The following is a 23,992-nucleotide window of genomic DNA, read 5'->3' on the forward strand; positions in this document are numbered from 1 at the left end:
TGTAGAGCGGTCGGTAAACAAAGAGCTTTACTTTGAAGCTCAGCTCCTCTTCACCACAACGGTCCTACAGCTTCCCGTCCAAACCTGTGGCCGATCTCACCATCCCTCCTCCATCACTACTGAATAAGACAACGTCACCCTCCTGCCCCTCACTTGACGCCCTCCTGCCCCCGACACCCTACAGTTGCGTGGGCCCACAACCCGCCAAGTCCAACTTGGGGGAGGGGGGATTGTGTCTGCAGTGCAGGAGAGCGGGGAGCCACGTGGCGTCGTGGACCCTGCGACAGAAACTGTATAATTTGTATAATTTATAATGAAAAAGTTAGATATTTCTTCTGTTCTACCACATAATTCCTTCAGGTTGTGGGTGGACAGTGGTGTAGTGGATGGCACTCCTGCCTCACAAGGTCCTAGTCCAGGTTCGGCGAGGCGAGCTTTCCACCACTGTTTTCATAATTGTCCATATTTCTATAAAAAAAATGAATGTCTATTTGCTGCATGCCGAGTTTGAGTTTTGGCTTTCTTTGTGTACTCTGCATGTTCTTCCTGTGCGCTTCCTCCAACAGGTTACAAACATGCATCTGAGAATCAGTGGTGGCTCGTCTACGTGGTGCAGTGGTTGACTCTCGCCTCACACAGAGAAGATCTCCAGTTTGAGTCCAGTTCAGCTGATCAGGTGTCAAGTTGTCCGTACGTTGTACATATAGTGATGTGAGATGTACTGTCCAGGGTGTAACCTGCTGTCAGGGATCACCTTCAGCTCTCGTTACGCCTGAATTGGACAAAGTCGTACAGAAGACGAATGGACGATGTCAGCACTACAGCAGAGCTTTAATTTATACTGTACATACAAAACAAGAAGGTCTCCAATGACTTACAAGTATTAAAATAGCTTTGCATTTCTATATACCGACAACGTGTCACCCTTTGAAGACAGAAATGAAAGAGATCAGAGATGACAATCACACTATATACAGTACAATTCGCCTCTATAGCCACAGCTTTGACAGAACCACATGTACACAGAGGAACTTCAGGAAGCCAGCGACCGACGTTTCAAGCTGGTTTGACTGGAGCAGAACACACACTCCCCCGTTCATTTGTGTTCCCTCCATCAGATACTCTGCAAGCATCCAACTGAAAACAAACCTTTAGTTTTATTGCAAAAAAAAAAAAAAAGGATCCAAATGAAGGTTTTGCATAGCCAACTTAAGAAAACTAATCAGTCCACACAGTCCGGTTAATCTGCTTCTGTTAAACAATTCCATACCCTGCGGAAGGGTTGGGAGAATGTAAGCAAATCTAAAATATGTTCCCATTTTTAGACCATCAGTAAACCACAAATTAAACTTTTGAGAAGGCAGAAGGTTCGATACAATCGTGGTCAGACGTGTTCCTGATGAAATACCCTGCAAACAGTTCATCTTCCTTTTTCAAATCTACCTCGAGAATATACAAGACACTAATTTCACCCAAAAACAAAAATAGAAAAAACAATCAAAATACAGGCACATCTCAAAAAATCTGAATATAACGGACAAGCACAGTTCAATTCAAATGTCGAGACGAGATATAATTTAGATTTACTCCGACTTTGTTTTATTTTTTCACAATTTCACCTTCAAATTCATGACAATCAAAAACACAGCATCTCAAAATATTAAAATAGTTCATGTTTTCCTTATTTTCTTTAAACCCGCAGCAACAATCACACATTAAAAAGATACATGTCATAGTCACAATTTATTATAAGCCAAATGAGACAAAACACTCAGTGATATTTCATCTCCCAAAATCTGCAAGTTTCAACTCATTTAGCCTCGCAAAACCGGTTTGGACCACAAGGTGGTGTGTTGAGTCACAGAAAGAAGTAAATGTAATGATACAAAAACTTTTGTTTGCATGTTTCCAGTGTGGGAATAGCCTTCAAAACGTTAACTTTTCATTGATATTCAAATTTTCTGAGATGTACCTTCATTACATTTCAAAAATTGGAATTGACTTCTAAAAAAAAAAAACAACCTCTTCTGGTTTTCTCAGATAAACACGAAGCAGGAAAAGGATGCTGCAGCAGCAGCAGCAGCAGCAGCAGCCTTCTGTTACAGGTTTGTCCAACACTGCTGAGGAAGAAAAACTGGTACTATTGTTTAGGCGTTGCAGGTACGGACCGTTGAAGAATGTGGAAGGACGACATGGACTTGTTTGTATTGGAGCTCACTGCGTTTCATTCAGTTGTTCTGGGATAAGGATTCAGTGTTCACCCGTCCAACATGAGGTCTAAGAAACCCCAGGATTTAATGTTGGGATTAGACTAACTGAAACGGGAGTTAATCCTTTAATTCAGTGATTTATTTTCCCCCTTTGAGACCTGCTTCAGTTTCATACCACACTGGAACACTTAAATAGAACCATAAAGCCTCAACAATAATGCTTTTATTTTCTTCTTCTCCTGGAACAAGTCAAAAGGTTAATGTTGAAAAAGCATGCTTATAAAAATATATCCTCTGAGCATCTGGGAGGTCCAGAACAGGTGAACTGCTGGTGAATGGAGGTAAAAGAGAAGACAGTCCAGTACAGAATGCAACTAGTTTCAAACATCGAGAGGATTTCAGGCCGATTCCTCGAACTCTGGATGAGGCAGAAGCACATTGTGAGTCGTGTGTTTAACCCAGGTGCGGCGTTAAGAAGCTGAAAAGGACACGATTCAGCCCCTTTGTAAAGCTCCAGTTATGGGAATCTGACATCCTGAAATAGCGCTGCAGGTCACTGCCACTTCCCAACAGGTTGTACTCCAGCTGGACCGTCTGGTTTTCTAGCCCTCTTGAGTCAAACAGGAAGAGAGAATGAGTCACAATTTTTAAAAAAAATATACCATGACAGTGCTTTATCGTCCCGTCTGCAGCATGTGAACGTCCCACTGCACAGAACAACGTACAGGAAACAGAACCAGGGAAGTGTCTCCGCCTGAAGTTATAATGTTCAGTTAAACCTTTAATCCCTCGATTGTTTTTACTACGTGTTGACAGACTTCGGTACGTTTCTTCTCCAAAAATCTGTTAAAGCTGTTTATGTCGAGTATCAGACCTTCAGATCAAGTTTCATTCTATAGGCTTTTTTTTTTTTATTTGCACCTTCAGTATTATCACAATATATTATCCAGAAATTTGCACAATTTTCTACATCTTCCAAAAGCTAAATTAATTCTGCATATGGATTTCTCACACATTTCAATGCTAGAGATGAATCTCATGTCGAAAGAACGGAGATCAGATGGTTCTGCTTTGTAATGAAATGAATTAATGAAAGTAAATATGTCACATGAGGAAAAACAGAGAAAGTGTTGGAGTTGGTCTAATGAGGTTAACACAGGTGTGTGTGTGTGTGTGTGTGTGTGTGTGTGTGTGTGTGTGTAGAACTTCAGGGACATGTAAACATCTCCATCTTCTCCAGTCCATGCAGATCCCTCATGTGTTCACTTGGAACAGGGGTTTTGTTATGCCCTCGACACAGACTGGCAGGCTCATCAGACGGCGTACCTTTTGGTCTGCGCCGTCTCCTTCAAGCCTTTATGAGACTAAAAACTATCCGAGTACTGCTCAGTGATTACGAGAGTAAAACCACAAGAGCTGGATAGGAGCTAGTACAGGGGTGTCAAACATAAAGCCCGTTGGCCAAAGCCGGCCCTCAACAGGCTCCAACCCAAACCGCCAAACCACAAAAACTAATTGTGGAAATTTTAAAGAGATTTTTTTTTTCTTTTTAAACAACTTTTCTAAGAGTAGTGGACAAAACACATCGAGACCCAAGCTGAGATTTCGGTGATTCTGCCATGAAAGTTATTGAATGAACATTATTCATGCTGTCAGGTTGTGAAAACTCCCATAATGCAACAGCAAAGCAGAAGCTTTATGGGGATTTCACTATTTTGTGTCAGAAGGTTTCGTTCAAATTGGCTTTATGTTGAGATTGTCTTCTTTTTCCATAGTAATTGATTGGATTTGTGAAAATATACACATTACTACCTCCAGCGTTCACACGTATACTCTGAGATACAACAAAGAAAAACTTTAAAGTTTGAATTTCAAAGGTTATTGTGGCACTATTTAACCAGTCTGGTCCACTTAAGAAGAATTTGGGCCGTTACGTCTGGTTTTACACCCCCGATCTAGACTAACAACCGTGAGCCTGCCAGTCGAGCCTGAGGGCGACAAACCCCGCCAAACAAACATTTTAGGCCATCACAGTAAAAGAAAAATCGAACTTTGAAAATCCAATTTTAACAAATTTGTTGAAAACAGTGTCGCCTTCAAGCCACTAGTAGGTGCCGTTTTCAGTCGTACATCTTACAAAGTCACTGCAAGTAAAGAATAAATGTGCACTTGTTCTGAGAAACACTTTAATATTCACGTGTGCAGAGTTTTATAGTTTGATCAGGAAAGCTTCAACGTTGTCCCTTTAAACCTTGGAAGCTGTTGTCAAAGATTGCCGTTGTCACGGCAACTGACAACCAAAACACGACTAAAGTAGTTTTTTCCCCTCCAATGAGGCTCGTCTGAGGGAGGCGAAGACGGGAACGTTTACATATCCTCGTAGGAACCGTAATGGGAATTCATGTATTCAGAAGAACCAACTTTCTTCTGCGTGAAGTTGAACTGTGAGGAGTACGATCACACTCAACCCCCCAGCCCAGCACGTGGACACACTCAACATTCTACACACCTACAGATCTAGTTGGATGCACACAACGCTCCATGAGCATTCACAAATCACACACACCGCTCACTCTGCTAGTATAAAGCCCCGAACGGTCCTTTCATTTTGATTTGTGGGAGGAATTTCATCGGGGAACAGAAACGGCGGCTTGTTTTCATTCTCATGAACTCTGAACCTCTTATTGTGAAAGGCAGCAGAGCTTCACGTAAAGCTGAAGCTTTTCTTGTTGTTGGACACAGTTTGCCATCAGAGTGTTTTTCTTGTGCGTTGGGATTTGATTGTACAACCTTGTGAGTACTTATTGTGTATGTGTGTGTCCATAGATTTATTTGTGTAAAAATAAATACACAGTTTACATGAATGTTAATGGGGCTGCTAGGCATAAAAAATAAAAAGGTCACTTGGAAGAAAACTAAAGCAAATCTAAGTAAAACTGAAATAGTGTCCAATTCCCAGAGGTCTACTTCACATTACTTTACCTGAGCTACAACACCAACCTTTTTTATTCTTTTTATTTTAGTTGTTTACCGATTAACCCTAACATCAGTGAAGTGAGGAGCAGATTGCAGGTGCGCTCACGTTTCCATCTATTGCACAAGTGAAAGTGCGGCGGCAGCCTGGACATCGGACACAGACCTGCTCAGTACGTCCTGCTAACGGCTGGAGGAGGACGAGTGTGGAGCAGACAAAGGACTGACGTCAACACACGTCCCAGCAGATAAACCGTCTGAAGGAGCCAGACCTGTCAGCAGCATCTAGATGGGAAACAAAAAGGTGGAACGTTTGTCCGCCGTGGATCCGTTGGACAGTCCGTCAGAGAGCGAAACCACCACGGCGCTCGTTAAAGAAAGAAAAGAAAAAACCCCCACGACGCTCCGGCCGATGTTGCAGGACGTTCAGTCCGTCTCTGGAGTGTGATATCGGGGCTGCGGTCACTCGTTGACGTCCCAGATTTCAGAGAGCAGCGGAGGAAGCTTCTTGTCCTGCAGGCGGAGGGCGAACACCTGCTCCGAGTGGACGCTGCTCAGCGTGCGGAGGCTCACCAGCTTCATCAGCATGCGGGGGAACATCAGGTGATCCTGAGCAAAGAGGAAACCGATGAATCTGCTGCTGCAGTGACTTCAGGTTTCTCATCATTAAAAAGGTCGGAACACTGATCAATGGTTGTTTGACGATTTGGGGAGTGGAAGACGTTCTATTCTTACCATCGTCAACAGCAGCTTACCCAGAAAACTTTACGTAAATAAAGACAAGCTGTGAAATGTGCCGTCACTATTCAACGCGCCCATAAACTAAACAAGTCCAAGAAATGAAGAGCAGATTAGAAATAAAATGAAAAATGTAGCAGTAGAATGAGAGAGCGAGAGAGTGTGTGTGTGTGTGTGTGTGTGGCCCCGTTCACGCGACATTTCAAGTGAAAACGCATCGTTGTTTTTTTTTTTTGTTTTTTTTTAAATGAGTCTGTTCCATCTCTTCAGACTAGAGAGTTTGAATACAAACATCATATTTTATCTTCCATTGACATTCTACATTGATATTTAATTTTACACAGTGAATATTTAAAGTGCTGATGCTCAGCTGCCGTCTCTCCTCCAGCTCTCCCTGTTCTCCCTGAGCCCACTCTCATGTCAATACTGAGAACGCTGGAGGAGACAGCAGCTCTGCTTCATCGATAAGGTAACTGTAATGGAGTTTAGAAATTGTTTAGTGGTAATCAGTTACTGCCAAAAAGCATCAAGATGTTACTCAATAAGTGTTATTCATGCTGCAGGACTGGATTCTTCACTTCTTCCAGAACTTCACAGCTTGTTTGCATCAATGACCCATTTCTGAGTGTCAAACCTATTTTAGTTCAGAGGACACGCCTTCATCTGGAGTGGGCCGGGCCGGGCCGGGCCAGGCCGGGCCGGGCCGGTAAAACACGGTCATGATAACCTTTAAATTTAAACGATGAAGTTTTTCTTTGTTGTACTGCAGATTATACAAAATGTCAACATTTTCACAAACCAAACAAACACTAAAAAAGATGACTCCAACCTCAACATACAGACAATTTCAATTCAACATTCTGGTGCAAAACAGTGAAACGTCTAAAAAAAAACATCTCTTGCTGTTGCATTATGGGAGTTTTTTTACAAACCCACCCTGACAGCATGACAGTGAGGCTAATGATCGTTTGCTATCTTTCATGGTAGCATCACCGACATCTCAGCTCAGCTCAGCTCAGCTCAGCTCAGCTCAGCTCAGCTCAGCTCAGCTCAGCTCAGCTCAGCGTCGTGTCCACTGCTCTTGAGAAATGTGATTTTTAAAAAAAAAAACATTTTCCAATTTGCTTATGGTTTGTCCAGATTGGAGCCTCTTGAGGACCAGTTTTGGCCCCCGGGCCTTATGTTAAAAGGTTTAGAAACTTTCACACAGCTGCTCCGAAAACTGTTCAATCCCGCCAAAGACTCAACCCCCCCCCCCCCCAACCCCCCCGTGTTTGTTGTGCTGACAACAAGCAGGTTATGTTGGCATGCGGCCGGTCAGAGGAGGAAGAGGTGATTGATGTTAATCACTCACGTTTGGTCTCTTTATCATGATGTAGGCGCGCAGAGCGTCCACGTACGGCTGCTGCAGCCTCTCCACCAGGTCGTGGTCCTGCACATTCGGCCGATCTAAACAGAGTTGATCAGACTGCATTTTAAACGCACGGCCGTGAAAGTCTCCTCACTTTGGATGAGAAAATGATTTCGGACAACCCGACCTGCTGAGAAGATGTTGATCGCAATGAGCAGAGCATATTCAGCTTCGTCCAGGTGAAGGTCATTCATTCCTTTTGAAAACTCAAAGATGGGGTTAATGAACTCCAGCTGAAGCCCTGCAGAGGTCAGGGAATAAAGGGAGAGAGACGCAGAAATAATGAGATTACATGTTGAGAGCAAACAAACATTACAAATCTTCCCGTCTCTGCAGAAATTATGAAACAAGAAAACCAAGAAAAACAAGGATCTTTTGGGGGGAAAACGGGGGATTTCAGACCCAATCTTTTTACAAAGAAATTATTTAATTTGGAAATACTTTAAAAATAAACGTTTCCACTCAGTGTAGTCGGACCTAAAAATCACTCTTCACAATTTTTGGATTTAAAAAAAGAAGCGACACATTTCCTACTGAATGTCGAAGGTTGTCTGACTTTGCTTCCATACGACTGAGTCCTGCTCTCCTGATGCTTTGTTTATAAGTAAGAAATGACATGTTCCTATGTGTTTGTACTTATTGTCAATTCTACATTGCTCTTGTCTGTATAGTTGGTTTAATAGTGCTCTGATTCATGTAAACACAAACAATGTTATTCCAGAATTAAATCAAAATATAGAAAATTACATTAATGTTTAAGCTGCTGAGACAATTTCACACACAAGATAATAATACTGGATTGTCACATGTCACGCATGAACAAATATATTTACCTGCTTTGGCGAAATCCTCCTTATTATAACTAAAGTCCTTTAAAAATGTGATACTGTCGATAGCGGGGTTGTATCTCCGAGACGTCTCGAGCAGCATAATCTGAGGAAAATGAACAAATGTGATGGAATAAGAAAACAGACCCTGATCGGGACAGAGTGCTGCTGCTACTACTACTACGGCTGCTACTGCAACTACTACTGCTGCTGCTGCTGCTACTACTAATGCTGCTACTAATGCTGCTGCTACTACTACTACTACTACTGCTGCTTCTACTACTACTACTACTGCTGCTGCTACTACTACTACTACAACTACTACTACTGCTGATGCTGCTGCTGCTACTACTGCTACTAGAGGCTCTAATCTGGCCAAACCGTCAAGCAAATGGTAAAAAATGTAAAAGAAAAGACAGAATTTTTAAAACAGATTTCTTCAGCCGACACAACAACACTAAGATCAAGTGAAGATATGTGTGATGCTGCAGTGAAAACATGAGACTCAACCCTACGCTGTCAGGGTGAGGTTGTGAAAACATGCAAAATGCAACCAGTTTTTTTTGACATTTCACTGCATCATTAAAATGAGCTTAGCAGTCATTTTTGGTTCCAAAGTGTTTGGATTTAGCAAAATGTGGACATTTTCAAAACATCTACTCTGCAGCAGAACAAAGAACAACTTTACATTTAAACGGTTAATATGGCACTACTTTACCAGTCTGACCCACTCAAGGAGAAATCGGGCTGCTTGTTGCTCCTTAACTAAAATGAGATTGACGCTGATCTAGACACAGCAGACTGATTTACTGTCGCTCCATGACAAAGAAATCCCTCCTGAAGCATTGAACCTGCATCCAGTTTCAGGTGAGACGGAGTCGTCGGCTCACCTCGATGGTGGAGGTCTTCAGGAGAGCGATCTGGTCTTCTCTCGTGAGCTCCAGGAAACCAGGAAGCTGCTTCGCAAAATCCACGATCTCTTGCACCGACATGATTGCCAGCTCAGTGAAGTGGGCGAACCGCTGCTGACGCACTTCTCGGTTCTGCGGGTCCTGACTCTGCGGCCACGGCTTCCAAAACAGAAACAGAAGGAGGTTTGACGGCTGGCCGGACGAGGAGAGACCTCGGTGGCGCGGCCGAGCTCCGGCGCCGTCGCTTACCGTCACTTTGGGCCGGTCCAGGAAAGACCTCTTGTTGCATTGTTTCTGCATGGCCACCAGCTTCTCGATCATCTCCTGCTGCTGCGGCTCGAGGGTGGCCACTTCCTGTGGGGGGGTGGGTGTGACCACCGAGGACGTGCGAGCCGTTTCCTCCTCGTGCTGCTTCTTCATCTTCTTCAGCCTGATCTGTTCCTCAGAGAGCACACCTACAGGCCAAACAGGACGGAGACCGTGAGCTAATCACCTTCTTGATTTTCAGCTTGTTTTAAAATATAAACTTTTGTTTTTTCCCCATCTCTGATTCATTTTCTGGTGCGAGCACTCACACTGCTCCAGCATGCCCGCCTCGCGACACTTGCGCAGGCGGCACTGCTGACACTTGCGGCGCATGTACATGTCCATCTCGCAGCGGCCGTTGTTCTTGCAGGCGTACTGGGCGCTCTTGATGACGCTGCGCCGGAAGAAGCCCTTGCAGCCCTCGCAGCTCAGCACGTTGTAGTGGAAGCCCGAGGCCTTGTCGCCACACACGCTGCACACCTCATTCCCCAGCATCTTTGGAGCGGGGCCCTTCTTCCTCTTCACCGGCTGGCCATCTGAACACACACAGCAAAACACATCAACTCAAAAAACTAAACTGTTTTATTGTAAAGTACATTAAGATGAGAATTCCTATCAGATAAAGGAACATGTGATCATTTGTACAACAACACTGTTAATGATGTCACTGAATATTGAAGACACCAGAACAACCTGCTCCAGACTGTTCTTTTAGAAGAGTAGCCCATGCAGACCGCATGATACAGAAAATGTAATAATCTTTGGTGGCTGTGAGGGTTTTTTTGTACAGAAGCAACACGTGCAAGCACGGGCTCACTATGGTGACGTAGGAAATGTACAATTTGTTGGAAAGGTGCAATTATCTTTAAACAGAGTGGGAAGCACAAACAGTTTTCAAAGCATCTGCTATTTTTATCCTATTGGGGAAGGAAACTCAACACTTATGTAAGCCAGGGTGTCCAATATAAGGCCCGTGGGTCAAAACCGGACCACAAGAGGCTCCAATCCGGCCAAAACACCAAGAAAATGATATGAATTGCAAAGAAAGCATTGATTTTTTTTAAAAATCAGATTTCTTAAAAGTAGCAGACCCAAAGGACACTGAGGCCTGAACTGAGAAACCGCGAGTCGCCTCACAGCCAAGCTGTCAGTGAGACTTTGTAAAAACAGGCGTAGTTTTCTGAACATTTCACTCCAGAGCGTTTCATTAAAACTGGCTTCATGTTGAGATCGCAGTCATTTGCTGGTGTGACATTTTTATCTTGTATACTCTCCGCCACACAAAACAAAAACTTCAAAGTTCAAATTTAAAAGGTTATTCTGGCATTATTGTACTGGTCCGCTTCACTTAAGATGAAATTGGACTGAATTAAATGTGTTTGACACCCCTAACATGAACTAATCGCTTCATAGAACTGTAACTGGTTGAAAACGGTCTGCAGGGCATCGTACGGCTGGAAACAAACACATCTTTCCCCTCTAAAGACTTTTGGCAAATATTTGTGTGCAACAAGCAAAGTGGAATCATTGTGAGACACTGACAGTTGTTTGAAATCATTTCAGTAATTAAGTGGATAAATTCAATGATGAGTAATAGAATTAAGTAGAAAGAAAAACAAATTCTTTAAGCAATAAACCAAAGTAGATTCTCCTTTTCCAAAATGCGTTAAAACTGTGATAGCAACATGTTTTTTGTGTAAATTTAGAAACATCAACATGCCACATGATTTTTGAAAAGAAATTAAAAGCTCTGATCAAATGGCAGCAAACAGCTTCCGACCACGTCGAGAAGACGGGTCAGCATGTTCAGGCTGATCACACCCAACAAAGGAGGGTCCCTGAAGGGCTGGCTCACACTGAAAATGTACTTTATTCACTTAAAAAAACAGGCTGCAAGTCATTTTAAGTGTGTTTTGGCTCTTTGTTTACATGACAACAGCATTGTGCGTCATCAAACAGCTTCCGGAGTTCCAGCAGCGTCTCCTTGTAAACAGTGAAAACAGCACAGTTCTGCAGATGAACGCTCTGGTCCCAGGCAACGATTCCTCTGCACGTAAAATCAACAACAATGGAGGATTCCAGAGTTCGTTGGAGGGGAACAACTAAAATTAATTGAAGTCGGCATTTATGCGACTACATTTCCAGGTGAAAACAGAAAGGTTTTGTTGTGTTTTGGGGGTCTGTGTACCAGACAACGGTGCACGGAGACACTGAGTTCACAAGGTGGAACTGCTTGAAAACGCTCCGTCTCCATGGAAACGTGGGAAAACAACATTCTGAAGAAGCTCTGGCTCGATGTAGACGGTGAAAACGCCGCTACTGCGCATCATGGCAGTTCTTCTGCACATGTGCTAGTAGACCTGACACATCTTACATACAGCGATAATGAGTGGACCTATACCACGAAGAGAGACCGTTTCAAGGAGCTTCAATGTTTATATAGTATTTTTACTCTGGGTGCATTTCCAGCTGGCTCTATGACAAAAACACACTACAGAGGTTTTTGCATTTCCAGATGATTGTTACCAAATCGCCATGTAAAGGGAAATATTATGCAGTTTCCACTCGCTTATTGTTGTGTCAAGAAAAAAAACCTTCTGAACGGAGATCAACAATCCAGCTGCCGACTTGAGGCGCCATTTTCCTCACCTATGCAGCCAGATGTGTCTCCTGCCGCTGGATCCAGCTTGATGTCACTCGGCTCTACGGGCAGCGGGCTGCTCATGTCCGGCAGCGAGGGGCCGTTGTGCGGGGGCACGGGGAAGTCGTCTGGCGGCGAGAGGTCGGACAGCGACAGCAGGCCTTCGTGCTTCATTGTGGCGCCGCTTCCACTGCTCTTCTCAACCATGCAGTCCAGCTGCAGCTCAGAGGCCCCGCCAAACACCTTACTCTCATCTGACACACACACACACACACACACACACACACACACACACACACACACACACACACACACACACACACACACACACACACACACACACACACACACACACACACACACACACACACACACACACACACACACACACACACACACACACACACACACACTTTAAAGAAACACTGACCACACGCTGCTCTCTCGACATGTTAACTACAGATCCATGTTCACACTGAAGTACGACATGTGACACGTTGGGATACCATTCAGGAAAACTAGTCAGAAAACACACACAGAATATAGGAGTAACACAAACTGACGGTTTGTACTGATTTGTAATTATGTTCAGTTTAGTAGCTGCATTTAAGATAAAGTATTCCTGGTTGGATGTTTTATTGCATCATCAACAGAAACTATTCACTCGAAACTAAATGTGGTGATTGAAAATAGAATTTTCTGTTAAAAGAATAAATGAGTTGGACACAATACTACAGCTTCAATACTGATTTAGATTGTGGATTTACTGCGGCGCAGGGAGCGACGGGCCGCTGCACCGCCACACTTTAGTAAAACGTCTAAGCTGGTGGTCGAGGAACCAAAACGAGGACGGATTCAGCTCATCGCTCGCCTCAATGTTTTCACAGGCGGCGTCATTTTAGAAGGAAGTATTTGACAATATCATGTGTTTTTGACAAAAATAGCCCGAATGTTACTTTTGTGATGAATTATGCTCAAAAACAAAAGAATGGTCATATTTCTAATTGTGACAGATTGAAGCGATGGTCCAGTCTTTCTTAATGTGCACACCCGTTTAATTATCACCACTTTTGAAGCAACAGAAAGAAATTGTGAAGATAGTGGCTTAACCAGTTAAGAGTTAAAATCATTAGACTGAATTCATCCACAATTTGAATTATTAAAATCTTTAGATCTGCTGAATATTTTCATGGAGAGAATTAATGCTTTACATTGAAATGTACTTATTTACCTGCACTCAATTTCTTTCTCGTGTATTTGTGTGAATATTCATGTTTACAACTATTCACACTTTGACTTTTCTCTATTTAATTTTAGTCTGAGAAATGTAGACATATATTATCCAGATGTATAGAATCAAACGTGAAATATTTATCAGACTTTTAAAAACAAATTGATGTTTCAAGTAGTTCTTTAAAGGATTAATTTGATGTGTTCTTGAGTAAATATTAAATGAAAGAGGCACAATTTAAGCCGCAGCACTGAACATAAATTAGGAGTAGTTTGAATGTCAGTACTTTGTAATCCACAACAATAAAAGTGTGTGCAGTCTTCATCTCCAACGTGTTAACGTGTGAATGTGGTCTGAGGACGTGTCGGTGGGAAGTCTGCTGTGACGGCGCTTCGGCCTCTTACCATGACCAACATCTGGGATATCAGTCACAGACAGCGTGGACATCTTCTGCACAGCAGCTTGTCATTACGAAATCAACGTGTACCTGCGCAGGAGACAAAACCTGCACCGTTACCATGGTGACACAAACACGGGCGCGATCAAACGTTCAACTCGACGTGAGCAGCTCGTCAAGGTGTCCGAGTTTGTCTCTGACACAAACGAGAAGAAAGTGAAATCAATAAATAAACGTTTAGCTTCAGAAGAGATTCACCATCGTTGTGACCGACTGTTCTGCTCCGAGTGAGGAGGCCGTCAGGATGAAAGTTTATTCAGGAGCATTTTGAGATGTAACATCTCATTGATGGTTTCCAAACTCAGAATCCAGGTTGAAATAAATCAAGGTTAAATGACAGCGATCAATTTGTACTTAAAGAGAATAGTGTGTAACATCTGTCAGAGATGGTTTGGTCACATGTGATGGCTTTAAGTTTTATTTCCAGCTTTGATTTATGGCACTCTGACGCAGTTTCATAGTTTTAACCAGTTCATCTCTTCTTTTCTTAACATTAGACCTCCACCCCCGATCGTCTCAAGAGATTACTGTGAAGTCAAACTCTGTGGACACGCCCACTTTCACTACACCGTAAAAAACACAACTAATGGTGTGGCCACATGATGGTTATCTTGTTTTTGTATTTTTGATTCTGTGTTGGCATACAGTGATAGTGTATTTAATAATCCCAGACTGTTTCAGGACAGCACATGATGGTTCGGTTCCATCAATAACAGGCTGCAGCATCACGCATTTCTTAGAGAGGCTTTAGATGTGATTTAAAAAAAGGACGAGGAGGACTTGAAGCGACTCAGACGGAGCCTGTGGAAGCGTGCGTTAAAGGAAAGCAGTGGATGTAAAAGCAGAAATGAAAGTGTGTCATGTGTCATCCCTGCAAACGTTTCAGGAAGCTGATTCAGCAAACACAGGCTTCGTTTCTTTCTATTCTGGGACGAGGAGGGAGGAGAGGATGCCGAGAAGAGCAGGATTCCTACAAACTGTGTGGTGAACTAAACCGATCTAAACATCAAGACATCCAACAAGACAATCATACATGTAGGGATGCTTCTGAACGATTCAAATTCAAATTATACTGTGACAGGAGGTTTTGTGAGAGTTTAACGTGTTCCAGATGGGAGAAGAATTCCTTCACAATGTACATAATGTAATAGAGTGAACAGTGATTAAGGATGCTTCCGTTAAAAAAGAGAAAAGTTCTAATAATCGCAATCAATTCACAAAAAATGTGCCTCAAGAGAAAATCACATTTATACAAGTAAAAACATTAACTTCATTTAGTTAAGAGTTCATATCTATTCTGAATCATATTATCACATATTCACCTAATATTTCGCAGTTCTGCTGAATCTATTTTGTATTCGAATACAAGTTCTCTAACAATATTTCTATCTATCTCAGAAATTACTGTAATTAAAAGCTGTTTAAACAGTAACTAGTCGACATCAACAGAATACATACATCCCTATTATAAAGTTCCTCCGGGTAATAAATCACACAAGAATGACACAATGGCAAAACTTAGAAAAAATAATAAATAATTAGTGTCTTGTCATGTTGTACTCGATTACTAGTAAAAGAATCGTCATTTAGGAAATACAGCAGTAAAGGTTCTGATCTCAGGTCCGTCACACAGCAGCAAAGCAAACAACAAAGATAATTTAACTGAAGGGAGAAGAGAATTCATCTTTTAACTACATGAAAGAAAAAGAAAGATTATTTGACAAAATACACTATAGTGGTGAGTTTTGGAAGCAATAGTGGGAATAAAAGAGGAATTACATCCAATAAGTAGATAAATGATCACGTCACTGTGTTTCTCCTCTCGGCTGTTCTCGCTCTCTTAACAGACGTTTCTAATGGATTTAGGTTGTTTTTTCTTTAATCCACAATATAACCATGATGGAGATTCAGAAAACACATGAACAATGATAAAAAAAAAACTCTAGATCAGAGAAATAACAGTAAATCTAAGTGGAAAATATGGCAAAGATTTCTATATAAATTCCCAAAGAGTTGTTTGTTGTTAAAAATATATATTAGTTGCATGAAAGCAATCAGAATGAAGTTAAAGTGTGGAACGTCGCCAACAAACGACCAGTGGCGACAGATCGGAGGAAATCCTCTTCAGCTAAAACACAGTCAGACTCTGAGAAGCACAATTGGACAAAAATGTATTTTGTTTATGTTTACTGGTATACATGAAAATGTTGCGTTTCTAACCATATAATTATTTACCGTATTTTGTGGACTACAAGTCACATCTCTCAAAATAATGTTCTCGGTGTCACTCCTCCAGCTCAACGTTTTTCTGGCTTTGTCAGTCCAATACGGAATAATGGAGGTTTTTCTGTAGCAGCTTTCTGTCGCCATACAGTGACATCTAGTGGACACAGATGGTTTGTACTGCTATATTTTAATATATGGGTCGCTCGCTAGTATGAGCTGCTAGTGAAGTAGTAATGAAGAGTCAACATGAGCCACATCAATGAACCTACAGGAGCTATAAAGTTCTTATCAGCTGAATATGATAATACTGTCAAATACCACCCCCCCCCTCTTAAAAATATAAAAATTCAAAAAAATCATTTAATTGAAATGGCACAGGTTTGTTTTGGCTTTCTTTGTCAATTCATGGACCAATTTCAACAAAATCAATCTCTCCATCACAGTATATCAAAATACTTGAATCACGTACTGTATTTCAATCACAACATTTCCAATCATTCCACAAATCAATCTGCGTCCATAACTCCAGTAACGTGTGAGCAGCGTTAGTGATTTAAGTAAAGATCAGCGGTGATCCGAGGAGTTTCCAGTTCTTCATGTTTATAAGAACGCGTGTCACACAGTAACAGAGTCGTAACTTCATTACGTAACCTCAGTCAGGCTGTATTCAGTCAGTATTCCTTACTGATTGTAGAAGATAAAGACTTTAAAATAAGAGGTAATTATGAAGACGCTTGAAAAATGCCCACTGCTTAAAAACTAAGCTGAAGAAAACTCAAAGTATGTTTATAATGTCTTTTATTTCAGAATTCTGGTACGTCTAAATAAATCCAATCAGGTGTCAAAAAGGAAACAAGAGTCTAATTCAGGGGCGTCAAGGGGAAAGTGATTTTTCACTTAATTCACCTGGAAGTAACAAGCATTCACAATTAATCCACAATGGAGTTCAAGTACTTCATAAAGCTTTAGTAAGAAGGTGAATTAATTTAACATTTTAGGGACATAAACATACTTTTTGCAATTAAATCAGGAGTGTCGACCCTCAGTTGGACAAAAACCACGAAAGTATTAATAAAATAACTTAACGATACCAGCATTTCAAATATTTTCAAAAAAAATGTGCATGCATCTTAAACTTTCACATTTGATGCAAATTCCTATCAAATCTATTTTGAACACACAGATTAGTTTGTTCTTTTGAAATGACAAAGCTCCTTCCTGCCACTCTGGGTCTCTTCAGGGTAACGTGATGGATGCAGACCTGCAGCTTCTCAGAAAACAAGAATCCTGCAGCCTCCAGCAGGATTTCACCGACTCAATAAAATAACTTTGATCTGATCCGTCATGAACCGGACTGAACCCGGCTGTGGACCAGCTTCAGCTCATGGGCCTCACATTTCACACCCCGGACTACAACAGATGACTCAGAAATGTAATTTAGAGGTTAGAATTATTTAATTATAAATAAATAAGTACTTTTTGATAATAATAATAATAATAATACTACAATACATTCAATTTGGAGGCGCCTTTCAGGTCCCCTTACGGAGAATAAACACACGTTTGGCCAAAATGAGCTCAAACCGCTCCATGTGGAACACAAATTAAAAAAAGTGTGAGAACTTAATGATAATTTATCTGAAAATAACAGAAAAGTAGAAATGTATTCATAAAAATGAAAACGATCAAAGGAAATGAAATCTGCTCTTTCATCTTTTGGAAATCTCATTTCGTAGCTTTGCTTTGTGGAAACAAAACTATAAAAGATCAAAGACGGTTGAAAATATTCTTACAAATAAGTGAATTGTATTACATAATTATATGGATGTTCCTATTATTCTGACAATATCAAAACATACATTTTCCCACTCAAATGTCAATTTGAAGGTTGAATGTAACCTGTAATTTTCACAATATGGAGAGCTTGAAAGAAGAAATGTCCCCAATCCAACTAATTTAAAGATTTAATTTAATCCCAAATAAACCTGTTTTTAAAGTGCGTCAGGTCAGATCGATCTGTGACTGTGTGGTGCCGCTCTGACCTTACCTCTGAGGCTGACGTCTTATTTATCGCCCATCCATCTCTTCCTCCACCTCCGTGTGTCGGTGCGTTGACGGAGGACGAGCCGGTAGCTGGACCCCCCGGGGGTCGCAGAGACACCTCCCACCAACTGAGCTGCACTTTAATGAGTCAGAATCTTGAAGAGGGTGAGCAGGAACGAAGACGAGTGGCTTTCTGCGAATGGCCTGTGGGAGGGAAAAGAGGGGAGGCGGTTCGAGTGAGAGAGGGAACGGTGCAGGTTACTGCTGGTCATTGGCACGACTCTGGAATCCTCAGCAGACCGCACACTTCGGTCTGCAGACAGACAGACAACTAGTCCGTCTGTCTGTAATCCGACGGCGCTGTCATGGAGGTTCCCATGTGGAGAGAGCAAACTTAGTCTGAATTGTTTAAACCCAGCAGACAGGGAGCGAGTCATAAAAGACACTATGACAAATAATCAGAGATCAAAAAGAAAAACCAAAAGCTGCTTTATGATCGTTTCTACTTCTCAGTCCCCAAACAAAACAAAAATAACCCAACGTGAACCAAGAACTTTCACACAAGTCAAAGTAAGTTCGACAAAGTGGTTTCAGTAATCAGATCCTGTTTTATTGAATGAATTCAGCTACTTTTCATTGTGAAACAGGTCGTTCGCGCCCTGATCACTCCGTTAAAAGTCCAATGTCCTGCCGTGTCTTATCAGTCCCTCACCTTTGCCCATGTTTTCATAGAGTGGTGGAAATGAAATGAAATCACCAACTGAATCGATAACGCACGAAATGAACTCCTCTTTAGGTCAACACCGTGTTTATGACCTGGGAATCATCCCCAGCAACGGTTTTATGGAGTGAATGTTCTACTTTCACTCAACAGTCTTCATAAAAGATGGAAATGACCATCTACGACATCATGACGGGAAACGACGTCTGATGGCGGCTTAAAATCTGTAGTCTTCTGTGAGAGGGGTTAGAGGATGGGGGGCAGATTCCTGGGGGGGTAAAAAGAAACGCAGGCGCATGTCAAGACCGTCCATCTGCCACCACCATGAACTGGTTCACTGTTTCACACCACATCAGTGAACCAGAAACCTTTTCATTACGGAAAAAACTCATTTTGAACGAGATCGCTAGAAAAGCTTGAAAGAAAAGAAAAGAAAGAGACGCAGTTTGCATGTCAGGCCACTAGTTGGTGCTGAGTTTTGTTTTTTTCGTACAATAAAAGTATTCAAGCACCTTTAAACTGTCTGTCTTCCCTGTTTTGACTCGACACCGTTAAGATTTGAACAGTGAAGAGCTTGTAATGTTACTGTCGTCGTTCCACTCACACATGTGCAGTAATCCACGTTTCCAAGAAGCTGCACTCGGGAAGCCGTTTTCAAAAAGTGCCTCCTTCAGACACTCGAAACATCGTTAAAGGGAAAACAAAGAGTCAAAACCAACGACGGTTTATCAAACCAAACAATGTTTGATTGTTACTTTGCTTCACACGTCCATCTACTCTGAAGACAAACACGATCCTCGTATGTTTCCCACCTCACAGCAGCCGTCACGTCTGGTTCGGTTCAGAGCGTCAAACTTACTGTCAAATTCATAAAGTCCATGTTCAACAGTTTAACAGCCAAGAAACTTTCAAGACGTCTTAAAAATCACAATGTGTGGCCTTAAACGGGTAAAAGCGATTGGTATAGTGTGATTATGAGTAACAGCAAAGTGGGACTTGTTGGGAAAATTACATCGGAACGCTATCCAACTGGGAACTTCCCACTTGGGGAAGCGCCACCAGAAGCTAACGTGATGTCGCTCAATCGGACATAACTGTGCTTCAACATGACAAACAGCATGTCCTAGAAATGGACTGTGTACTTAAGACACTTCATTAATGTTCAAATGTACAACAACAACCACCACATAGATAAATCCTCTGATCATACGTTGTAGAAATTTGCTTAGTTGAAGCAAAACTACTGAAGTCAAACAGAGTAGAACCGAAGTCAGCAGAAAGAGAGTGGGAAATGCCAGCGACTATAGTCTCACACTAACAATGGATGGAACTCCCTTTAGTCAAGCAGAAACGGACTCCTGCACTCAGCAACAACTCGGTGTGAAATGAAGGAGTCGGCGCTTTTAGAAATCACAGGACTCCACACGGAGTGGCGTTCCCATGAACACCCTGAAGCAAGGAGAAGTTGTTCAGTCGGCGACGGAGGATCCACCCAGATGTTTTCACTTCTCCTGACCCCCCCCCCGGGGAAACACTGGGTGGAGGTCCGAAACTAGGCCACTTCACCAAAGACGAGAGGCGGCGGGAGTCAAAAAGTCCTCGACATTAAGCAACGACTAGAGGTCTGGAGGTCTGGAGGTCTAGAGGTCTGGAGGACTAGAGGTCTGGAGGTCTAGAGGTCTGGAGGACTAGAGGTCTGGAGGTCTTCAGCAAAACACAGGAGCAACTCTTCATTTCCCGACACAACGTCCAACTGTGTTCCTCTAAAGCAGGGGCCACATACAGCCCGATAAATATATAATACATAAGAAATTAATACATTCATGTACGAAAGGTTTTGTTCATCAGAATAACAGTACTCTTTCTCTTGCCCCTAATTTACACCCGTCTGTAGTTTACACCTGAACGTGCTGCCTTATTTAGTGCACATCTCCATCTCATGATAAGAACAAATTGCTAAGATATGTTTGGAGCCTTACATGACTTTATACATTGAAACCAGCCAGTCGCCTCAAAATACTTGCATATTAAATAGGATACACCTCACTGCGATCGAGTGTTCGATGTATTACCGAAGAGCAGCTCAAATAAAAATGGCTGACATTTGTCCATTTAAAAAGTCTGTCCCACGTCCCCACGTCCCTTCATTGTCAGCGTAATGTGACAGCAACACTAAACATAAGTCAGGTTGTAAATAAGGTACGTGATTTCTGCTGCAGTATTAGTACCTTCAAACGGACTCATTCAGCAAAAACAAAAAAGGTAAAAAAAATAATGAGAATACAAATTAAAGCTTCTAGATCAATATTCAAACTAGCGATAGAAATGAAAATAAATGAAAATGAATGTGAACTAAAGTGGGAAAGATTTAATTTAATCTAAATCAAGTAATTAGTCACCTTTCTATAATATCAGTATTGATTAAACTGGGATTCCACAGTATATCACAAATGTCTTGTTATTGTAAAGTCGATATGTGTCGGTGAACGTAGAGAAGGGAGAAGACTGTAGTGAAGGGACAGTATATTTACCCTCTTTAGGGGAATTAATGTTTTAACCATTTTGGATAAAACATTAAAATGTCTCTAAATAAACAATAGAAAATTTCGGGACAATCGTTAAAACATCCAACTATAAATTCATCTCAATATTTAAAATTTTCATCAACTTGAAATCAGATTCTCAAGCCACCAAAAGTAAAAAACTAAACCGACGTCTAGCAGCTTCTCCATTCTAAGGCCGCTCTTCCTCGACAACTTCCTGAGTGACAACGGATCGATTTCGTGTTTTCGTTTTGGAAAATGTTCACGTTTACACTGAAACTTTTTGAAAACGACGCCATGAACATTACCAATGGTGAATACACAGATGACCACGACTGTCAATTATAAAGCTACCAGGTTCACGTGGACTGGGAGTCACGGTGCCCTGGAGGCATTGTTCTGATCCTCCATCTACTGAGCACGTGCAGAACAACGATTTTCCTCAGGCTGCGACACACGTCCGCAGGAGCAACGTTTTACAAAAGTTGTGTTTTCTTCCAGTTTACCAGGAAACAAAGCTGCGTGTTGGGTGGCTCTGAGCACTGTGGGAGGCTCTGAGCACTGTGGGGGTGTAATCTAACACCCAAAAAGCAACGTAGGTTTTCGATTTGCACTTGAAAACACGTAAACAGTTGCAGTTGACGCGTGCCTGCCACAGTACAGCCCCCTAGTGGCTTGAATCATCCATTACATGTTGTGAAAGTTAACAGTGTCTGGGAATTGGAGGGTTAAAAGTGCAACAGGTGCCACTTTCTCCATCTTCTCAGCAACACCAGGGATTCAATAATCAACCATTCCTGTCGAGAGTGATCCAAACGGGGGGAACAAACAGTCCCACACACACAACGCCGTGGATCTGGACCTGTGACGCAACAGCTCCTAACCAAACACAACTTCTCACACAAACAAAGGAAAGCAGCAGGATGAAGTTCTCTGGAAATCCCTTCAGAGGGTCGGAGCTGAGCGGCTGTGAGGAGGAGGCCGAGCAGGCAGCAGCCCCACGGTTCCCCCGTCTCTCTCTAAAAAACACAAGGACCAACAATAGAGTTCCTCAAACCAGCAGGAGTCCCGAGTCCCACAGGATCAGGCCCTTTCTCAGTGGAACAGAACACACTGTTGTGTACACGAAAACACAATAATATCTGGACAGTACTGTGTGTGAATACTCCCTCTGGCAAACCCACTTAAATATTTCACTGCTTTTCAGGGAGTTTGCTTTATTGTATGAATTGTAATTTGTGGAGGAAAACATCTGTTGTGAAGGGTGCAGATTGTTATTCTTGACTGAGTGGGACTCTGAGATTTAAGGAGGGTTATGCTCAGACATAACTAGTACTACAAACTACCAACCAGGTTGATGTAAACAAACCAGCTTTTCCAGTGGTGGTCAGTTCGCCCCGTGTCGCAATCCTGTCATGTAAACAGTTGGAAGAGCAGCGTAGCGACCCCAAACACAGTGAACCGGGTGATCGTGTTATTGGCTGGTGGTTCTCTGCTAACGTTAGCCTGGTTAGTCACTTAACCAGCTGGTTAAGCCGCTCGGTGACTAGTTGTAGCTTTAGCACATGCTAACACGAGCCGCAGCTCGACGCCAACCTCCAAAGAGAAAACCGCTCCGCGTGGCGTTGTTTAGGTGAGATTAACCTCACGGCGGGTCCAAACAAGGCCGGTGTCTTCAGCCCGAACCCCCCCGCTCCCCGCAGGGACTCGCTGTTTACCAGGTCCGGCTCGGCCAGCGGAGCTAACTCGGTGTTCACGACAGATAAACGTTGGACAAACGGACATGTTGGTTCCTCTTACCAGCGGCTTCCCGGGCGGGCAGCGGCGGTGTGTTCGGTGGGTCGTACCGGCGCGGCCCGTCCGTGCGGGGATACCTGACAGCGGCTTTAACAAACGAGGGCTAACTGTTAGCTCATAGGCAGCGTCGTTACATCATGTGACCGGGCGGCCTCGGTTATCAACAGGAAGCCATTTCACCAGGCGGAGAGACGGAGGAGGGCTCCCCGCCCTCCCCGCCCCGGGTCCGGCCTGTCAGGCTCAGACACCCCGGGACCCCGAACACCTGCACAGGGCAATAGTATATGTATGGCGGATGACCGCTCACCCTCAACAATGCCTAATTTTTAGCAGTATAAGTATTCTAATTTATTATGTATTTTTTTCTGTAATTAAAATTAAAAAAATAATCTCAAATTGTATTCAGATATTTTTTTTTTCTCACAAAATGTGTTTGATTGAACTTTTTAAAGTTCTTTCTTTTATTTTCTGTTTTCATTTTTTGCCTGAAATTGTTTCTGGCTTTTTCTTTGATTTTATTTTTCTAAAAATTTTATTCTGGCTGTTTTTTGCTGAATTTATATATTTAGAATTTACAAATTATAATCTTCCCCAAAACAATATTTGTTTGGAATGATTTTCTGAATTTTATCGAATATTTTAAGATTAATTCAATTATTTTTTTCCTTACAATTTATTCAGATTTTGTCAACTTTATAATTTTTTCTTATTTAATCCGTTTGATCTTTTATTTATTTTTTTATTTTTTAACCACAGTATTTTCTCCAAATTTTTTTCTATTTTGTTTCTGCAGAATTTATTCTAACTTTTCCCCCCACAAAATGTTTTCATAATATTTTTAGAATTTGATTAAAGTTTAAAAAATTAGTTTTGACAAATTTTATTGACACTTTTTTGTTAATCTATTATTTTTCTATAATCTATCCAGATAGAAAAATAAATGTTTTGTCTGTTTTG

At 42.0% G+C, this 23,992-nt stretch overlaps 1 protein-coding gene across 2 annotated transcripts; it reads right to left on the reverse strand.

Moving 5' to 3' along the window:
* Window positions 1-3,127: 3,127 nt before the first annotated feature.
* On the reverse strand, window positions 3,128-23,228 carry nr1h3 (nuclear receptor subfamily 1, group H, member 3). 2 transcript variants are annotated; one of them, XR_013935154.1, is made up of 12 exons: window positions 23,039-23,182; window positions 17,979-18,178; window positions 13,653-13,735; window positions 12,026-12,271; window positions 9,646-9,912; window positions 9,320-9,525; window positions 9,050-9,229; window positions 8,166-8,265; window positions 7,460-7,573; window positions 7,276-7,370; window positions 5,583-5,792; window positions 5,240-5,468 (listed from the first exon to the last, which is right to left on the reverse strand). XR_013935154.1 is itself a non-coding variant. In XM_080458328.1 (11 exons), exons 3-11 carry the CDS (start codon window positions 13,693-13,695, stop codon window positions 5,646-5,648), a joined length of 1,398 nt encoding a protein of 465 aa, XP_080314454.1. In that variant the 5' UTR covers window positions 13,696-13,735; window positions 17,979-18,178; window positions 23,039-23,228; the 3' UTR covers window positions 3,128-5,645. The 2 variants fall into 2 exon arrangements, 1 of the variants encoding a protein (XP_080314454.1); XM_080458328.1 differs by having other exon boundaries at window positions 3,128-5,792; window positions 23,039-23,228.
* Between the last annotated feature and the right edge of the window lie 764 nt (window positions 23,229-23,992).

The sequence above is a fragment of the Lipophrys pholis genome, assembly GCF_963383615.2.
Source record: "Lipophrys pholis genome assembly, chromosome: 2".
In the NCBI taxonomy this organism is placed as follows: domain Eukaryota; kingdom Metazoa; phylum Chordata; class Actinopteri; order Blenniiformes; family Blenniidae; genus Lipophrys; species Lipophrys pholis.